This window comes from Anguilla anguilla, chromosome 3, assembly GCF_013347855.1.
Source record: "Anguilla anguilla isolate fAngAng1 chromosome 3, fAngAng1.pri, whole genome shotgun sequence".
Taxonomy (NCBI): Eukaryota; Metazoa; Chordata; class Actinopteri; order Anguilliformes; family Anguillidae; genus Anguilla; species Anguilla anguilla.
Genome location: NC_049203.1, coordinates 62,044,335 through 62,065,058, shown reverse-complemented (window position 1 = coordinate 62,065,058; position 20,724 = coordinate 62,044,335). Strand labels below are relative to the sequence as shown.

The window sequence follows — 20,724 nt, the reverse complement described above, 5'->3', positions numbered from 1 at the left end:
GAGCTGGATGCTCTCCTCCCCCCGGGGTGGGCCGGGGGCCGGGGGAGGGGCCGCAGAGGAAGGGTCGAGCGTGACGAGCTCGCCGGACCGCGCTGCACGCTCTGCTACTCCACACCTACACTCCTACACAGTAATGCGCGGCACGGCAAGATGAATGACCGCTGGTGCAGCCGCAGAAGCACTCTTAAAAAACCTCGTCTCTCTCTCTCGTCTCTGTCTTCTGTGAACAGCCACTTTACACAGAATTAGCACAGTCAGGGGAAAGAAATAATGCACAAATACACAAAAATACACACATACACACACATGCACATGCACATGCACACACACACACACACACACACACACACACACACACGCATGTGCACACACGCACACACACACAAACGCACACTCACACATTCTTTTTTGCCCATACCATCCAAAAGCAGGCCGAATGCAAAACGCAGCATAATTAGGCCGTACGTCTTCTGACGGGGGACGTGTCAGTATGTGCTGTGGTAACCGGGGGTGTGTGTGTTTAAGAAGGTGGAAAGAGACGGAGAGGGTGGAGAGGGAGTGTGTGTGTGGGCTCCGCTCATCTCTCAGGACATGACAACAATGGTACTTACCTGTGTGTAAAAATAAAACCTGAACCACAGCAGAGCCTCATGCTCATTAAGCGCAGTGCACAAATCCCATTCCCCCTCTCACCCCCCCCAACCCCCCCACCCCACTGCAGCACCACCAACTAACGGCCTCAGTTCACGTGACTTCCTTGTCAGGCGAATTAATACATGAACCACAAACACACACTCGGCGAAGCAAATTATGAAAGGGAAGACGGTTTCGAGAATGGTTTTGTACAGATTGTTCCAAGACTTTAAGGTCGCCTCTCTCATCCTCTGGTCCAAAAGAATCCTCGTAGGGATCTAATGGCCAACAACGTGTAGCATGCATCGTCACCACAATCAGCGAGATGCACTCCAGAGAAACGAGCCAGCTGCTTTACTAAAGAAACTACAAACAAAATCAATTAAAAACAAAATAAAACCATAGCATCAAACCTTTAAACCTTAAGCACTTTCAGCATCAGTGATGGAATATTTCATTTCACTCCCACAAGTCTCCATCTGTCTAATTTTCCCTGGTGCTCACTAAAGTTAAAAAGGCATAAAACATATGGTAACTTGCATTTTTCCTGTCATATTTTTTTGTAGAGAAGAGAGGTCCGTGCATAGAGAAAAAGAGTAGCACTAACAGAACGGGACGGCAGCTGTACAAACCCCCGTCCGTTTCAGAGCCACGCCGGGGGACAGCTCCGGCATCGCGGACGGGACGGGACGGGACGGGACTGAACGCCGCGAGCCAGCAGCGCCTGTTAAAAAATGACTGCCACCTTCACCGCGGGCTCAGGGACAGAGGGACAGAGTGTGAGGACACGTCAGGAATCCAAATCTCCGTCTGCCCTTGAAGAAGTCAAACAAAAGACTGCTGGCCCTGGCCATTTGGTTTACAGGACTCAGTCATTCTGAAGAGGATCTAAGATTCAGGATCCTGCTTATCGGAGCAATCGGACCCAAAGCTCGGAATGGCTGAGCGTGCTTGAAGACAGCGTGCTTTGCTCTTCCACGCGTGTGCGAGAGGCATCCCTTCTGCCACATCCCCTCCTCCAAGAGTCAAAAGGAGGCTGCAATTACATCCCCGCCGTTTCCATCTATTAAATGGAGTAATGAATGTGAATGGGCTCCATGTCAGCCCTGCACCGCAGTTCAAAGCCTTCGCAGGTCTATTGTCAAATTAGCGAAATAGCAAGTGCGCGGCCCATATTTTACTGCTCCTAAATGATAACCTGACAGCCAGATTTCTGCTGTTCCAGCCCACATATGGCACAAAACAGCATAAGTGTAATTACTGTCAAATTAGCATCACAAAGACAGGGGAAAAGTACAGTGTGTACTCACGAGGCAAACAATATTGTAAGTGTCATCGGGGCAGTGTTGGCCGTCACTGCCGCCTGAACTTCCTAAACTTAATTCACTCCACAACTACACACACACACACACACACACACACATACACACATGTATACACACTGTGTATAATAAGACACTGTGACTGTTCTCTCAAATGAATGGTGAGATAGAGCTTTGCACAGGATATAACTATGTGAGGAAGCTCTGGCCTACTGGCACAGTCTCTCTTACACAGGTGTGGAAACACTCATTCGTTATAATGAACCTCGCCAACACCCAGAGAACCCTGCTGCTCAGTCAGTGAAATGGAAGGAATGCCCACTACACCGAAGCAGGAAATGTTCTTCTGTTTACAGGAAGTGATGCAATGTGCCTCAATTCAATACAACTACTTGGGTTTGGGATTGGGAATTTTTGGTGTAAAGCAGTTGTTTACAAGCAATAAAAACACGTCACACAACACATTTCTTTATATAACAAAGTGGTTATTATTTAGTTTGATATCCTATTACATATTCTACCAAGGAACAGTGTGCATAACCTTTTGTTTCATTTTTAAAGTCATGGATAAAAATAAACTAAAAGATGTTACAAATATAAATTGTTTTTAAGACCACACAATGTCATTAAATGCAATTAAAAAGGTAGGCAGGGCTATGGCTGATGAAACAATATATCAAGAAAATTACTCCCTTTCACACTAACAGATCGATGAATCTATGTCCTTGCACATACAAACCAAAAGCTCTTACAGAAACCAGATATTTTGGTGGTGCATAAGGTATGAACTATTTATGATTTCAAAAAAAAGCAGTTTGCTAAATTGGTTGTCATGGTGATGCTGCAACTGAAAAAAAAAGAACGATTGCTCCAGATCCATGTATGTCAAGTTAAAGTGCACTGTTTAAACATACCAGGTTCCAATCATCACGGTGCTTCAAAACTGAAACCGCACCAATCTACAAATGGCACATTACCACTTCACATACCCCTGCCTCCAGAAAAAAGATGATTAGTTTCTTCTTTTACATATTTACCATCGCCATGGTTCACATGATTTTATTTTCATTAGAAGTAAACACCCAGCTACGTACTTGACAAAAAAACACACATTAGCATTAGCCAGATGCGTCAATGCGACTCTTCAAAGACAAAAGCGAGAATCAGTCCACAGGGGCATTCTCTGAAACATTGCAGCTACTCTCCTCAAATACATGTCAGACATATATTACTGTATATATTACAATATAAAATACAGGAATCAAATGTGTGTAGGTAGTGGTTGTTTTTTAACTTAACACACAAGGCAGTGTGATCCAGAAAAAGAAAATGTACAGTATTATTCATTTATGTAATATGCTGACACTGAATATAAATGTGGTATATTTCTATTGAATTTCCATATACTTGCCTTGTATTATAAGCAGTAATTTATAAAATAACAATCACATATGATTTACAGCCCCAAATTGTTGTATCTAATCAATATCAAATCGAACTTAAAAAGCAAGTTATTATTTGCAAACATATCTGACATAATTACAGGAATTAGTTTGGTCTGGATTAGTAGACCTGAACTTCTAATTGATAATTCTAGTCCCTAATTTAATTTTCCTCTGAAGGGCAGTGAATATTTTTTTATTCCTTTTCAGCAAAAAGAATATATATATATACACTGTAAGCTCCACGAGGCCTTTCAGATTAGCAATATAAATATATAACTTGGCACATTGAACCAAACTGATATGAAGGGGAAAAAAAAAACAGCTTCTTCTTAAATTGAAACCGCACATTCTCCTTTCTCAGAATCACAAGTAGCATTTACATCTACTGTCTACCACACTGGAGAGAGAGAGAGAGAAACTAGACGACCTTCGTGGATCAACTTTCGGAGGGATTCTACAAACAGGACTTCTGAAAAGCAGTGCTGTGGAGAAGGAACTGCTAGATCAGAGACCAGCAGCAGGTTGTGCAACAGAAGGATGCATTCTGTTCTGTGATATGACACGTCTCATCAGAACAGAACGAGTTATCTTATTTGCAGTAGAGTTGAATACATATGTTAAAACTTGCAAAGATTCTTTACCGTCTCCTGCTCTGGGCTGTCGAACCCAGTGCTGCTCTCGCACATAAATGGAATTCATTTATCTTACTCCCAAAGGGCCAACTGCCTCGCAGAGCAGAAACGGGTAGTTCTGTGACAACAGAATAAACATTAAATGAAACCACACTAATGAAGCTCACCCCGGCTATTTGAGGGCAGGGGCCTGGGTAAAAAAAAAAAGGGGGGGGGGGGGGGGGGGCACATGCCACATCTTCCAAAACTGCCCCATTAGTGTGTCCCTCCTTAAGGGAAAAACAGCCCTTCCTATTTGCGAAGCCTCTGCTTTGATTACTGTGAGAACTTGATTTTTAAGTAGTTGCCCGTGGCTTTATGCTAATTCTGCATAACGATCATGTGATGGTAACCGATCGCTTACACCCAGAGGAACAGGTGGGGGGTGGGGGGTTGGGGGGGGGGGGGTGGGACAGAGATTACCAGGGCTGAGATTTCTGAGAAAGGCAGCCTCCATCTTGTCTCAGTCCAGCAGAACTCTCCCTCTCTCCCTCTCTCCCTCTCCCGCGCCTGTGGCCAGAGTGGCTCCGCTCGCTCTCCTGACCTCGGCAGGACGGTGGAACCCCGGGCGGTGCGAGTGAAACACCCACGGACACGCCGTTTCGAGAGGGCCCCTGACCACCAGCCTGCCGTCCAGAGCTCCCGTTCCTCTCCTCCTCCTCCTCCTCCTCCTCCTCCCTCTGGGTGCGTGAGTGCATGATGAGGAAGAGAGGGCGATCGCTCCACACCACACCACGCTCACACTCCCGCATTTTATTTCCCATTTTAAATACTGAGAGATGCATTTGAAGTGAAACAGGACACCTTATCTCTGAGAGAACAGAGAGATCGGGAGGGTGTGCAGTGTTCAGTAAAGCTATCCTCACATCCTTGTAACAGAGCCAGAAAGCAGTTAGAATTGACACCTGAAAAAATAAAAAAAAATAAAAACCACCCACCCCCCCCCACCCTGCGGAAAAAAAGCCCTGCAGAAAACCTGCTGTGCATCCCAGCAACAGAATTTTTTGTAAAAAAAAGAAAGAAAAAAAAACTGCCAGTGGATCTCAAAATGTCACATGAATCAATAAAATAAAAACCTGTGAACCTTTCTAAATTAGCCTCCGTATTAATGGGAGTCCTATAATACAGATCCTTTTGTTGAAGCTTCAGCCATTTTCTGTGGTTTCAATCAGCTTAATATTGTACACACCTTGTACACAACCTGAACAGGATGTCAGTCCATGTGTAATTTCATCTGTGTGCACATGCATGTGTGTGTATATATATATATATATATATATATATATATATATATATACACACATACACACACGCACATATCTATATATATATATATAGTAGCTCCCTCCAGTAATCACAAGCATATATATATATATATATATATATATATATATATATATATACATAAATGTATATATAAATATATACACACACATTTATGCGTGGTAGTCATAACAAACCCCTGTCAATCACTCCATATATCTGAAAGATGGTGGGTGAGTAAGAGAGCAGATGTCTTGCATACAGTGATATCTTTACAGTTTGCATTTTCAGTGTTGATACATATGTAAGATATGTACTGGTGGTTATATTTTTACTCCATGCAGATGAGAAAACACAGCCACAGGCAGATTCTCAGACTCGCTGGAAATACGTGCCTGCAGACGATGAAGCGTTTCGATTAATGAAATGGCAGAGAGCGTTCGGAGGTCTATGTGAGCCAGAGGTTCTGTTGAAGCGGTGGGGATGTGGCATATCTGCGTTTCAGACGAGGGCGTAACTTAGCTCAGATTCAGCTTCGCCAGATGGCTTCACGGCAAAAAGCTAACTGGCCAGAACTGACACAGACCTCCTCAATTTTTTTTTGTGTGTGAAAATTTCACCCAGTTTCTCAGTCGGTAAGAGTTTGGGCTGGTTCGCCCAGATTCGGTGCCACACCGGTTTTACCGGTCCAGCCTTAACTGCACACATGAGCAACTGAGCAAAGCGCTGGATAAAAAGATATATAAAAGCAGAAATTGGAGGAAAAAAAAACAGACTAAAAAAATGCTAGCTAATTAAATATGTCCTTAATAAAGCCACAGAGAAAGTGAATAAATATGTAAGGCTTATCATCGATGCCCTTTGATGATGTGATTTAGTGTGTGTGTGTATGTGTGTTTGTGCGTACATGTGTATGAGTGTGTGCATGTGCACATGTGTATGTGTGAATGTGCCTGAGTGTGTGTGTGCGTGAGTGTACGTGTGTGTGTGTGTGTGTGTGTGTGACTATGTGTGTGTGGTGTGTGGTGTGTGTGTGTGTGTGTGTGAGTATGCGTGCGTGGTGTGTGTGTGTGTACGTGTGTAACTATGTGTGTGTTTGTGTGTGTGTGAGTGTACGTGAGTGCGTGTGTGAGTATTGGTGTGTGCGTGTGAGTATGTGTGTGTGAGTGTTCGTATGTGCGTGTGTGAGTATTGGTGTGTGTGTGTGAGTATGTGTGTGTGAGTGTTTGTATGTGCGTGTGTGAGTACTGCTGTGTGTGTGTGAGTATGTGTGTGTGAGTGTTTGTATGTGCGTGTGTGAGTACTGGTGTGTGTGTGTGAGTATGTGTGTGTGTGTGTGAGTATGTGTGTGTGAGTGCTCGTATGTGTCCTTCCTCTTCTCAAAGGAGAGCTCTTCAGCACTTCGCAGTTTTGCACATCTTGACATTTTGGCAGTCCCTCCCACAGTGCGTCCACGGGCAGGCCCTTCCTGTCATGTGGCACTCCGCTTCCTGTCCACCACGTCTTTGGCACTTATCGTTTCCCGTGAGGCGCGGGGGGCTGGCGGGCGTGGCCTGCGATCACCGGGCCAATGGGGTGCCAGCATGGCGTGAGCGAGACCTCTCCAGACCTGCCCGTCGGTTGTCTGGGGGGGGGGGGGGGGAGAGCACAAAGAACAGTTCAGAACTTCATCCACTGCAGAGCACAAAACATCTGGGAATGGAAGAGGATGAGACCACACAACTTTATGGTAATTCGGATTATTAGTTTTAGTTTTTTTTTTTTTTTTTTTTTTTTTGGGGGGGGGGGGGGGGGGGCGTGGGGGGGTGGGGGGGGCTGAGTTCACAGCAAAAAAAAAAAAAACCCCAAAAGAAACACTCTTTTTAAAATCGAGCCAAGTGAGAAAGTTGGATGAACAAGGAGTCCTGGAGTTGGGCCATGGGGCCCAGGTGTCATGGCAACTCCACAGAACTGGCTCTCCCGGGCGGCACTCGAAATGGAGAGCCACTCTGTCTCTGCTGCATCTGAGCGCTGGGCGCCGAGGGCAGCCCGGAGCCCGGCAGCAAGGCATAAACAAAGAGGGTACCCAGACCTGCCCTGCCCCCTGGTGGCCTGGAGGACAGAAAGCACAGGAGAGGGACTGCTGATGGGGTACCTGTCACCCCAGCGACTGGAGCCCGAAGCTCGGAGAGGGACGCCTCAAATCAGCACGCACACCTGCCATTCTCACCGGGTGGGACGCAGGTAACGGACGGGTTTATACAGTCCACCGTGGGCCGGCCGTCGGGCATCTTTGCTCGAACATAACCTGACCGCGAACACAGGCCTGAACGCCTGCTGTCAGCCGAAGGTGAGAGCCCCTACTTTCACCACAGGCGGTAATGAGAAGCAGGAACCAGCGCAAGACCACTCTGCCAAACGGCTGCTCCCTCCTGCTAAAGTCCCCCAGACCCCACAGCTCCACAGCCACACCCTGGACTCATCAGGAGCCAGGGGCACTGGCCATTCCAGGCTACCTGCAGAAGGCTGCCATATTTTAGGCCGCATTTACGACAAGGTAACGGGTTGGGACTGACTCAGCATTCGCTGGAACAATTAACCAATCAACAAACAGGAGACAGAAGACCCACCGTGGAGGAAAATGTAAGATAAACACAAACAGGGAGAGGGAGGGAGAGAGAGAGAGAGAGAGAGAGAAAGAGGGAGAGGGAGAGAGTGAGAGAATGAGAGAGGGAGGGAGAGAAGAACAGAGAGAGGGAGATAAGAAGAGAGAGAGAGAGAGGGAGAGAGAGAAAAAAAGAGGGAGAGGGAGAGAAAGAGGGAGAGGGAGTGAGTGAGAGAATGAGAGAGGGAGGGAGAGAAGAACAGAGAGGGGGGAGAGGGAGAGAAGAACAGAGAGAGGGGGAGATGGAGAGAAGAAGAGAGAGAGAGAGAGGGAGAGAAGGAGGATTGCATTGCAGGGTGACCTCCCGCTGTGCTTGTGAGGGTTCGCAGTCTTATGAACTCTGAACTGTTCAGCTTCACCTCGGAGCTGCTGGTGGGAAGCGCTGGAGTGACTTTCAGCGAGCGCACGGCTTTTATCTGCTCCCATTTCACAGCGATCTGAGGCTTCCCTAACCCGCCTCAGGGGCCGTGCTCCTTTGCACTAATGAAATGTTGAACACAAACTAGCATCGCTGAATAAAAGGAGAAAGAAAACAAAGGAGCAGACTTCAAAATTTAGGAGGGGCTGGGGAGGGGGGGGGGGGGGTGCACATTATTTTTCTGGCACTCATTCGCAATTCCCAAAAAGATGACCTCATTTCATGCGATGCACATCCCCCACCTCACCCTCACATCCGCAAGACTGGTAACAGTCAAACATCCTCCTGGACATTCCAGTCGTTCAGCGTTAAAGATAAGGTCAGATGCACTGTTTCTATGAAAGTATGTGGGCGATGAAGACAGAAGGAGCGAGATTTAGTAGTAAAGAGGGACTGGCATGAAGACATGCTGTGGGGGAGTGAAGGAGAAGCAGAGGGACAAAAACAGGCTCGTTTTCCTTATTTTCATCTCAGCAATATTTTGCTTGATTTAAAAAAAAAAAAAAACATTTCTTCAAACCTAACTTTTATAATACCATGTTTTTTTTAATCTCAAAGGCGTATACTTTCTCTGTTGAAAAGCTACTGAGGAGGCTTAATTAAGTCTGTGATTCTCATCCACTAGTAGACGCAGTATGCCATTTCTGAACTTGGTACTGATACAGGTTGGGCCATCAATGTTTCAGTAGCTTCTGTGAGAAATGTGAAGTTTAACCGCATGGGGAAATCATCTGCAAACAGCAGGCCAGGCCAAGAGTTTAAATAGATGTTTCAGCCCAAGGGACCTTGTATGACACCCTCAAAGTCCAATGCAGGTTAAATGGTTACATTTCACAGCTCCTGAAAGACAAATGGGTGTAAATAGCCTCCAATCTTCCTGCTAAGCAGACACAAAAGCCCATCTTTTCCTAAAGTGAGTCTATCATAATAATTGAGCCAAACGGCAGCAATTTCTATTGGTGGAGGAATATCACAGCCGTTCTCTACCGGAATAAAAAAGACAACAAAGAATAAGACAACTAAAAGAAGAAAAAAAACCGGGCACTGAACACAGATACGCCTGCTGTCATCCGTTTGATGGCTTTCTTTTTTTTTACCTGCTGCTCCCCGAGGCAGCATCTTTAAGTGCGTCGGAAACGCAGAAACACAAGAGAGAAGAAGAGCAACAAAAGAAGAAAACATCCCCGCTTACTGTAGGGAGATGTCAGCACTCCGGAACTTAATTAAACGCTAACGACCGCCATTGTTTTCAACCGTTAAACTGTCAAGGGGGACGAATCCGAAGGCACGTCGGCCTATTCAAAAGGTCTGTCGTAATGACGAGGGGGCGGGGGGGGGGGGGGGGGGGGGTGGGGTTTGGGGGTTGAACTCCACTCCAGTCTGGGTGAACTGAGCAGTACTCCGATGCCTAGAGGCTCTGAGTATTAGACAGTCACATTATTGTGCTGCCCGTTCCCGTACTTACACCATCAAGACAGCAGCACATCCCAGTCAGATTCAGCTTCATGTTGCAATTGAGAGAGACGACTGCTTGTCCCTCGAGTGTTCACTGTCTGAGCTCAAAAGCTGTAATAAGTTTCATACTGCTCTCATAGTTTAGTAATTGCTCGGGATTACATCATCGGTTGCTAACAGCCCCCCCACAGAGCGTTTTTCACGATATGAATGGCAGAAATAAATCCAGCAGTCACAATGACAGACTCCGTCTCAGCTCCTTTAAGGATCAAAGCAGCCGACTGCGCGCCATTATCTCACGAGGAGAATAAAAGTGGTGGTAAAGTGATTAGACGTGTCTAATATCGCTCTGTTAACTCCGTCACTTTCATCACCGCTCATAAGAGTGTGAGCAAGCGAGAGGAGCTTCCGCTGGAACTGCAACCCTCCTCCATTTTGGGCAGAAATAAATACTCGCATAAAAAAAATAAATAAAAAAAAAGTTCTTTCTATTTTACTGGGGCTGAGATCTGAACGGAATGGAGAACGCCGCCTCCCAGCAGTGCAACCATCGCACGATCCATCAGCAAATCACTGCATATTTAAAATGCCTTCGCAACAAGACACACGCGCACACTGCAGAAACAAGCACACACACACACACACACACGGGTACCGGCACAGGCACAAACACAAAAATGGGTACACACAAGCACACACTAGACGCACACACACAAGCGCACACATGTTCGGGCACACACAAACACAAAAATGAGTACGTGCACACAAACTCACACACGCACACAGACGCAAACAAGCACACACACACACGAACAGGCACAAACACAAATGCGTGCGTGCGCTCGCTCACTCACTCACTCTAGAAAAGACCCCCCCCCTCCCTCTCCCCCAACCCCCCCGCCCTCACCACCCCGGAGACAAAATGCAATAAAAGTGATTAAATCTTTCCACACGGCGTGTCAACACTGTGTTTACCCCGGACTCAGAGAGCAGTGCGGTGGCCTGTATCTCTGCCTCTCATCTCCAGTCTCTGTCTGCCATCCTCACGGCCGCCCAGTAATGGAGCGCCACAGTCAGAAACAAGATATATAAACGGGGCGGGGGGAAGAGAAAACCCCGTTTCTGCGGCTGTAAGTTATGGGACCGGGGAGAGCGCGGAGAACTACAGTTACACAAAACAGGGCTCCTTGCAAAGGTGAGAGTAATTGCCTTTTGGGGGGGTCGATTGGGGGGGGGGGGTGGTGGGGTTGTAGAAAACGAATGGAACTGGAAGGTAACGCCAGTCCCACGCGGGGGAGAGAGAGAGAGAGGAACGTCAGAACGGACGGGACCGCGCTACGCGTGCGGGGACAGCTGGGGATTTATACGCGCTGGGCGAAATGCGCACCTCGTTTCAGCGCCTCAATGGCAGAGGTGGATTGTGGGAAATAAAATAAAAAAAACCTGTTATTCACCCCGAGATGTATGTTGTTTTACGTCTGGTTTAAAACGTTCACACTACCTTTTCTTTGTTCAAAAACATAATGTGAAATGTAGCGCTGTGGTGTTAGAATGCCTCAGGAGGTTTATAAAGCATGATGAATCTATCCGATGTTCAGTTACTGCATGGCACTGCTCATTATATAAGGCATACAAAAATCCGTAACTAAATACTGACTAAACTGAATAAAGTTGCCTAACATTTACTGCATTTACAATGCACTCAAACTTATTCTGTATAGTAATAATTACTACTCACATCATTTTTGATTGTTATATTTCATATACAGCAGATTTTTTGTACATCAAGGTATACCGTATAATCATTCTTACTGTAGACATGTCCCTGTTCCACACAGGAGTATACTGAGTACAACAGTTACATTAATCACATGGCTCACATTAGACGGTTATAGAAGGGAAATGAGAGAACAGTGAGAGACTGTGAAGGGGGAGGAGTTAAAAAGTTAGTTATTTTTAAGGGCAGGGTCAAACAGGGTGGGTTGTCATCGTGACATCATAATGACCTCAGAACCAAAGGAGACAGGCCGGGGTAAACATTCCGAGGAGAGGCACAAATACGTTTCCTCCCGAGTGAAAAATTTTGATCGGGAATGCGGACGTTCGGCAAGCGAGCGGAGCGGCTATCGAGGCGGATCGGGCGAAGCGGCACCGCGAAAGAACGACCGCGCGAAACTTCCTCCATTAAAGCCGCGGTTGAAACCAGCGTAGATAAGCTCAGAGCACAGCCCGAGTACCCGCTGCATGCCAAACCAGCCCATTCCCTAGCCAGCGCATGTACCCGAGAAGCAAGCAAACAATCGCGGTAACGCAAAAAGGCGAAAAACTGCGAGGCGGCAAATGGAGGCTGGGGGGGGACGGAGAGGCCGGGGGGGGGGAACGGAGAGCAGATTATTTAACATGTTTTTCTCGATTGTTCTCCTGACGTGCGCATCGCGGCTCTTCCATCAAAGCAGGTCACCGCAGACGGGCGTCGGCACTCGCCGCTCCGCCGAACGCTGACCCAGATAGCTGATGCAACCCCCCCCTTTCTCCCCGCCTCTCTCACGGCTCTACCTGGGGGACTGCATTAAAGTTTCAGAGCCTTATTTAAGAGCACGGCGCGTAGCCACGTTCGAGAGCCGCCATCTTTACAGACTTAGCTACAGGCCGCTGAACCCCCCCCCCCCCCCCCCCAAACCATCCCATCTCTCCCCCCCCCCCCCCCCATTGTGTTGAGCAGCCACCCTGCACAGCCAGGCCCGTCTGAAACGGGAGCAGGGGCGGAGAGTAATGTCTCCTGGCAGCTCGCTACACAATACGGCGCAGGAGAGCTGGAAATCACTACACATGTCGATAAACAAATGCTTATTTTTAGAGGGAAGAAAAGTACTAGTTTATCTTCTCGGCGAGAGCCTTGGCAGGCGTTTGCCGGGGACAAACACGGAGGGGGGGGGGTGGGTGGGGGGGGGGGGGGAACAGCGGCTGCGTTCCGTTACCACGGCGAGCGGGACGCACCGCACGCGCCGCACGCGCTCCCCGTCCGAGGCCTCCTCGGAAACAACCGTCTCCAGAAGCCAGGGCCTTCGCCGCCGCCGCCTCGTCTTACCGCGCGATCCGAGTTTAATTAAAAATAAGGAGCGCGCCAGGCGCCCGACCGTCGCGGCTTCCCACAGCCGCTGCTCGAGAAATAATCTTTGAATCGGGGATTAGATTTTTTGGAAAAGAATGGCAGACTTAAATACACGTTCCGGCATTCTCTGCCAAAACCGACTGAGGGGAGGCAACAACAAAGCTGGAAAAGCGCACAGAAACATACTGAGCAGCAGCACACACACACACACACACACACAAAAAAAAGATTTCATGATCGATCGTAGCCAAGGGCAACGCTACAGATCTCTCAAAGACATGATCACCTTCTCAGGAGTAAGCAGTGGTCCATGTAATGGGAGCACACTTCAACAGACAACCGAGAGCAGAAATAAATACTTTATATTTTCCTTAAAGAATAGAAAAACGCACACAAGAATTCCAAGGAAGAAGGAACTCAAGGAGGTATCGCTTTCTCGTTTCAAAGGAGATGAAACCGCGCGGCTCTTGACTTTAGAGGCCAGGTTGGCGAGGCGGCGTGTCTGTTCACCGGCGTTGGGCCTCGGCTGAAAGATAATGGAAGATAATTGCAGGCCTGAGCCCCACGCAGGCAGGAAGCTCCTCCTCGCGGCGAAGGCTCAGGCGGACTTTGGGACGGGAACGCGGCCGCGTGGACAGGGCGCGAGGCCACGAGCGGAGAAATCCATCGCGATTACCGGGAGCCAACCCAGGGTGCTCCTGCCTCATCCTCCCTCCGAGGATGACTGCAGCTCGGTCGGGCCTGAAGATGAAGGACCACTGGGGAGACACCTAGGTCCTACTGGGACATACAGCGAGCCCCACAGCATTTGGGCCTAAGACATATCACATATTTTTTTTTTCTTGATTTGGTTCCGTACTCCACAATTTTTGATTAGTAATCAAACAATTGATATGTGGGTAACACAAAGATAAGGGTATTTTTTTTAAATACATTTTGGTTTCACCATGTAGAGATTACAGCACTTATACATAGTCCCCCCCCCCCCCATTTAAGGGCACCATAATGTTTTGGACAAAGGTGTTTCTGATTAGTCATGTGTGTTCAATTGCTTCATTACTGCAGGTACTGTATAAGTGAGCTTTCAGCATCTAGTTTCCTTTCAAGGCTCCTGATTGCCTTCGGAGTCTGTTATTGATGTTTGTCAAGATGAGGAGTTGTGCCAGTGAAAGTCAAGCAAGCCATAATGAGGCTGAGAAATAAGAAAACAAAAAGACCAGAAACAGCCTTTCGGAGGCAGGCGCGGATGTGTCAATGACTACTGCCCACATAAGACTTCACAAACAGAACTGCAGAGACTACCCTGAAAACCACTAGTTAGCTGCAAAAACAGGACGGTCAGGTTGCAGTTTGTTAAGATGTACCTAAAAGAACATGCAGGGTCCTGGAAAAAAAGCTTTTACGGATGGATTTTCCATAATGATACAAGACTACGATACAAGATTCACTTGTACTGTATCACAGTGATGGCAAGAGCAAAGTGTGGAGGCCAAAAGGAACTGCCTAAGATCCAAAGCACACCCACTCATCTGTGAAACATGGTGGGGGTGTTATGGTTTGGGCATGTATGACTGCCACGGATACTTGCTCACTAGTCTTCACTGATGATGTAACTGCTGAAAGGATCAGTAGAATGAATTCTGAAGTGTACAGAAGCATCTTCTCAGCTCAAGTCCAACCAAATGCCTCCAAACTCATTGGACGGCGCTCCACTTTACAGCAAGACAATGATCCCAAACATACTGCTAAAGCAACAAAGGAGTGTTTCAAAGCCAAAAACTGAACAATTCTTGACTGGGCAAGACATTTACCCAATCTGAGTCCAATTTAACATTCGTTTCATAGGCTGAAGAGACAATTGAAGGAAACTACCCCTGAAACAAGCAGGAGCTGAACATGGCTGCAGTACAGGCCTGACAGAGCATCACCAGAGAAGATGCCTGTGGATGTCTATGGGTCACAGACTTCATGCAGTCATTGCATGTAAAGGATATGCGGCAAAATATTAAACATGACTATTGATATAACATTAACAAGTTCCAAACATTGTGGTACCCTGAAATGGAGGTCTATGCATATAAAGTGCTGTAATTTCTACATGGTGAGACCAATGTGTATAAGAATACCCTTAAATAAATGCACGGAATGTGCACTTTAACTGCATGTGAATTGTTTGATTAAAAATCTTGTAGAGTAAAGAGCCCAATTAAGAAGAAGAAGAAAAAAAAACGGTCTTTGTCCCAAACATTATGGAGCTCACTGCAGTTGAGCATGGGCAGACACCGGGCTCCTACGGGGACATAGCTGGGCACGAGCGGACTCAGGCCCTCAACATTACACCCAGCTTTGACTCCCAATCTCAAAACCCTCAGTCTGGTCTCAGTTGCAATTTGAGGGACCTCTGGAGGGAACTCACAGTGATAGGCAGGCCAGGGATCAGCTAGTTATAGATCAGCTAGTTTCTACAACAGTCGGATTCTCAAAGGGCAGCTCATGGATGCATGAAATACAGCATCTGACACGGGCTTCTCCCTAGCAAACCACCTCCTTGCGTCTCGTTTGTCTGAATTTCCGTCCTTCGCCTTTGACCTTCAATAGCTCCAAGCGATTGGTCATAAAAACACAGGCCCGCATTCCAAAAAGCGGGCGGGGCTCGCCGCCGCTCACACAGGGCTCACGGCAGAGAGGCGCGAGCCTGACGCGCGCTAGGCCAAACGGACCGACTTCGTTCACCCACGGCCGCGGCGCACGCCACCGGAATCGCTAACAGCGACGCTCGCGCGCGGCACGGCAAAGTGGCTCTAATTACACGTCCGCCCGTGTGTGGAGCGCGTAGCCGCGGCGGGGCGGGGCTGGACGCTAGGAGGCATTAGCAGCAGGCGGCGTAATTACTCCTGACTCTCTGCTGTAGACTCACCCGCCTAAATGGGGGGTGGGTCAGGCCCGAACGGCACGCCAGCCAAAGAGAAGCCTCGCCGGTCCTCGCCGGAGGGTTTGACTGACAGCAGAATAAGCGGGCGGGGAGATGGTTAGACAAATGGACGCTGAGATATAGATTGACAGACAGATGGGTGTGCAAATGGATGGTTTGGCAGCACGATAAGGTAAATGGACTGATGGATCACCAAACAAATAGTGGAAGAAAATGCCTGGTATGGACACAAAACCGGCAGGAATGGGGAACCCAGATACTCAGATAAATATAAATGGATCGCAGCGATAGAGTGAGATCGATAGAACAGAAAACACCTCTTTTCTTTCATTCATTGTTTTTCTTTTTTTTTTAAAGATCGAGATCAGATTTTTTTTTCTTCCCCCCGCCCCACTTTACAAATTATTTTCAAGGAAGACCTGTCTGATTGCGGCAGAAGCTTCCGGAAGGAAAGCAGCAGGTGGGTTATTTGTGGACGCGTTGCTATCGAGCTCTCCTCCGAGCTCACGGAGGAGGGCGGGCCTATAAATCCCGTCCCGTGGAGAGAGGGGGGGGGGGCTGGCGGACGCTCGACACGCGTGTGCGCCGCGTGCGGCCTGACAGAAGCAGGCCGCGCCCGTGATGCATTCGCGGGGTCAGGCCAGGTGAGGGGGAGGGGGGGTGAAATTGCCCGGGGGGGGGGGGGGGGCTTTCGGCTGAAAGCTCGCATCCGCTCTCCGCTCTCTTCTCTCCCGCGCTAATCGTCGGCTCGGCTAACGTGAAGAGGAGCCGCTGGAACGCTCTCATTATCTGTTTTTTTTTTTTGTGCGATGAAAACAAAAACATAAAACATGGAGAGGGGGGCGTTTAAAGTCACAGAGGCGGGTGTCTCGTCTGGCGGGACGGACGCCGTTTCTCCGCCAGCTGTGAGGGGCGGAGAGCCGGCCCCGGTGGAGCCCCAAATGGGCTGTTAACAGACAGCCCGGGCCCCCGAAAACCAGGCCCCTCCAGAGACCCAGCACTCTCTGACAGGAAATGGGGCCTTTCCAAAAAAAAAAAAAAAAAAAAGACACTGCTCGACGCACCCCGCTAACTCGCTAACAACCTCTCCGCTAAGAGCCGCCCGCGTTATCACTCACAAGCGAAAATGAGAGAGAGAGGGAGAAAGGGCAATGACACATCAGCAACTTCCTGAAATGTGAAAGACCTTTGAAGTAATAACTCTTCTACAATCTCAGGAAGCGCAATTGCAACCCCGCCGAAAATAACAAAGCTATGTGATATAAGCAAAAAGATAGACATATTTACAACAAACAAACAAATGAGTCTGCATTTGAATACTCACAGTTTGCAGAAGAGCAAAAGCTCAACTGCGGCTACAGGAATCTTTTTCTTTCTTGGGAACAGTCCCAAGGGGTGCATTTAACATTTACTCAATGCTTAAATTCACGTTTGTGCCAAAAGCCTTCATAGACGATGGATTAATAACAATAAAAGACTATGGGCATCTAATGACCCTGCGTGAAAAACTGAATACAGCAATCAACTCACCGTCAGTTAAATAGCGGCAACACAACCATTACAAACAATCAAGCCACACACCGCCGCATTCATTGGGCGAAAGTTTTACGAGCCAACAAACCTAAGCACTGCACCAAGGTAACATTAAGCACTGTCTAAACTCACCTAACCTCAGACACTCTGGGCCTTAAACAGACGGCACGCTGAATAAAACAAGCCGTATTTATTTATTTATCCATCTGGCTTTGATGTTCAGGGAAGAACCGCAGGGACCAGAGGAGAGAAGGGCTTCTTTCCCGAACAGTCTCGGATCCATTCAAGGAAAAACGGCAGGCGGGCACGGGATAGTGTTTGGATAAAGGGAGATACTTTCCTAAATGATTCATGTGGAAGTAAGCTAAACGCTAAAAACCCTGCTTTAACATGGAGGGTCCAGCCTCCTGTCCTCTGGACGTGTCCTTCCCTGGCTCAGACAAACCCATGATCCCAAAACCACCAGCGAGGCCACTTCTCTTTGATAGGAGGGCCGGGTGTCACACTGGGATGGCCCAGGATACCGTTCTCGGAATACCGGAATTCCGATTGTGATTCCTTGCATTGGAATTCCGGGTTCCCGCCACTCAGAAGCCAATCCTTTACTCCTCGTAAAGGGAGCGCGAGCTGGAAGCTCAGAAATCTGGCTTTAAATCTGTAAATCTTGCGAGGTTCGGCGTGGCGACAGGCGTGCCCAGATTGGGCTCTAGCGAGAACACAGAGTGATTGATATTTCTGAAGCAGCAGTTGAACTGGTAAACGGGTGCAGCCCCACTGTGTTTCGCTTAATTGTGGCTGTCGGTCCGATTAGGCGCAGGACGGCCGGGGCGATGCTCAACCGAAGCCCGGGAGGGGCGGAGGGTTGGGGCTGGGGGGGGGGGGGTGCGTTTGAGAGACCACTGCAGTCTCCAGCACGTCCCAGGAGAAATCCTTGTGACAATGAATTCCAGATGAAATAAAATATTCATCCCCTCTCACTTATTTATCGGGAAGAAGATTTCTGCAGGGAAGCCCTCCGGAGACGGCCGCCACTTCACCCGCAAGGTTTCCCACAGAACAAGCAAACAACATGGTTCCAACAGCCATAAATAAGTCATGGATCCAGAATAAAGTGCTGCTCCGAGCCTCTTCATCACTCTTTCATAGGCCTGCATGTGAGACTCGATTCAGAGACGCTCAGGAGGGAGGGTTGTGTGTGTGTGTGTGTGTGTGTGAGATTGTGCGTGTACGTGTGTGTGTGTGTGATTCTGGGTGTACATGTGTGTGTGCGTGCGCGTATATGTGTGTGTGCACGTGTGTGCGCATGTATGTGTGTGTGTGTTTGTGTGTGTGTGTTTGTATGTGCGTGTGTGTATGTGTTCATGTATACGTGTGTTCGTACGTGTGTGTATCTCTCTCCCGTTACTGTACAACGCGTTCTCCGCTCCCTCATTAACTCTGAGGAAACGCAGGCCTGTGCGCTACGCGGGCCCTTTTTAACGTGTTTAATAACGTGACGCCGCGCTGGCTGCGGCGTGTTGGCGGCGTGTTGGCGGCTGGCCTCGCGTGGCGCTCTGCAGACGGGAGGCGAGCAGCGAAGCGCGCGGCGTGACCTCGGGGGACGCCAGTTACCCAGAGCCACGCTGATGTGTAAAACTGATTAGGTCTCACAGCTGAGGGGCAGATATGAAAAGCCATTTAATCAGCCACTCAAATAAGACACGATAATGGGTCACAGCACCTGCCTGTCGCACGCTGACACTGACACACACACACACACACAGGTACAGAGCGGGGGAATCAGGGACCTGTGTATACACGCTTACACACACACACACACACACACACACACACAGGTACAGAGCGGGGGAATCAGGGACCTGCGTATACACGCTTACACACACACACACACACACACACACACAGGTACAGAGCGGGGGAATCAGGGACCTGTGTATACACGCTTACACACACACACACACACACAGGTACAGAGCGGGGGAATCAGGGACCTGTGTATACACGCTTACACACACACACACACACACACACACAGGTACAGAGCGGGGGAATCAGGGACCTGTGTACACGTACACACACACACACACACACACAGACATACAGGTACAGAGCAGGGGAATGAGGTACCTCAGTACACATGACCACACATGAACAAATACGCACACGTACATATGTACAGGCATGCAAACACACACACACACACACACACACAAACACAGAAACATACAAACACACACGTACAGAGAAGCACACATACACACACACAAACATACAAACCCATACACGCACACATATTTAGGCTTGGATGCATGCATGCGAACGCACACAGAGGTTCAGACATGCACACAAACTTGCCTGTGTACCTGTGTACACACACATGAATGCACACACGTACACGTACACACACACAGATCCACTGACACGCATGCGTGCACACGCACACACACCCGCGCACACACACCCACACCCGCGCACATGCACACACACGCACACATACCCATGCACACACACACACACACACGCACACGCACACACACACACACAAACACACACACATACCCGTGCACACACACACACGCACACACACACGGATGAGGTAAAGCAGGTCACAGTTCTAGCTGAGGCCACTTTTCCCCACAGCTGGCCCGCTGCCTGTCAGTCTCTCCAGGCTTTGAGTGGAAGGCAGACCCTAAGGCTACACACCTGTGTCTGCGCTCCTTCCCCGGGATCAATTAGCATTAAAGTTTAAAGCCCAGACCGCCCAGACCGCCCGCCCGCCCGCACACACTGCCGACGCCGCGTCTGCGTCCCGCCGCGCGGTCTACCGCGGTGTCCGACCAACCCGGCTCGCCGGGGACTCTCCAGACGGAAAGAGAAGACGGCGCCCACCACGGCCGCGCACGCCTGGTTACCGCGACTACTGCGGCCTGAGACTACTGCGGCTTCTCCCCGCCCCCCCGTCGGCTGAAACCGAGCGAACGGTTAGCGCTTAGCTGCGCCGCGCGTCCGTGGGACTGGGCTCAAGCCTGACTGAACTGGGTCTAATTAAAGCACATCGAGGAGAAAAGGGGGCCTCTTCTGCACGGATCTTTTTCTCGTTCTGGTTTCCATTTCTCTGTCGTGAAAACTTTCTTTACTGGTCTTTAGTAACAGGTTTGCCTCTAGTAACAGGTACGCCTGCATGATCACGTTCGAACAGGTACGCCTGCATGATCACGTTCGAACAGGTACGCCTGCATGATCACGTTCGCTATCAGTACTGCAAGCCTCGCGTCCAGAAATAGAAGTGTTGTTTA

The 20,724-nt window shown here is 48.8% G+C and overlaps 1 protein-coding gene across 1 annotated transcript in view; it reads right to left on the bottom strand.

The window, feature by feature from the left end:
• Positions 1 to 6,671: 6,671 nt before the first annotated feature.
• Positions 6,672 to 20,724, bottom strand: part of diaph2 (diaphanous-related formin 2) — a 442,997-nt gene continuing 428,944 nt past the window's right edge. The window contains 1 exon segment of the mRNA XM_035408002.1: positions 6,672 to 6,958. Coding sequence (XP_035263893.1) covers positions 6,894 to 6,958 — 65 coding nt within the window. The 3' untranslated portion in view covers positions 6,672 to 6,893.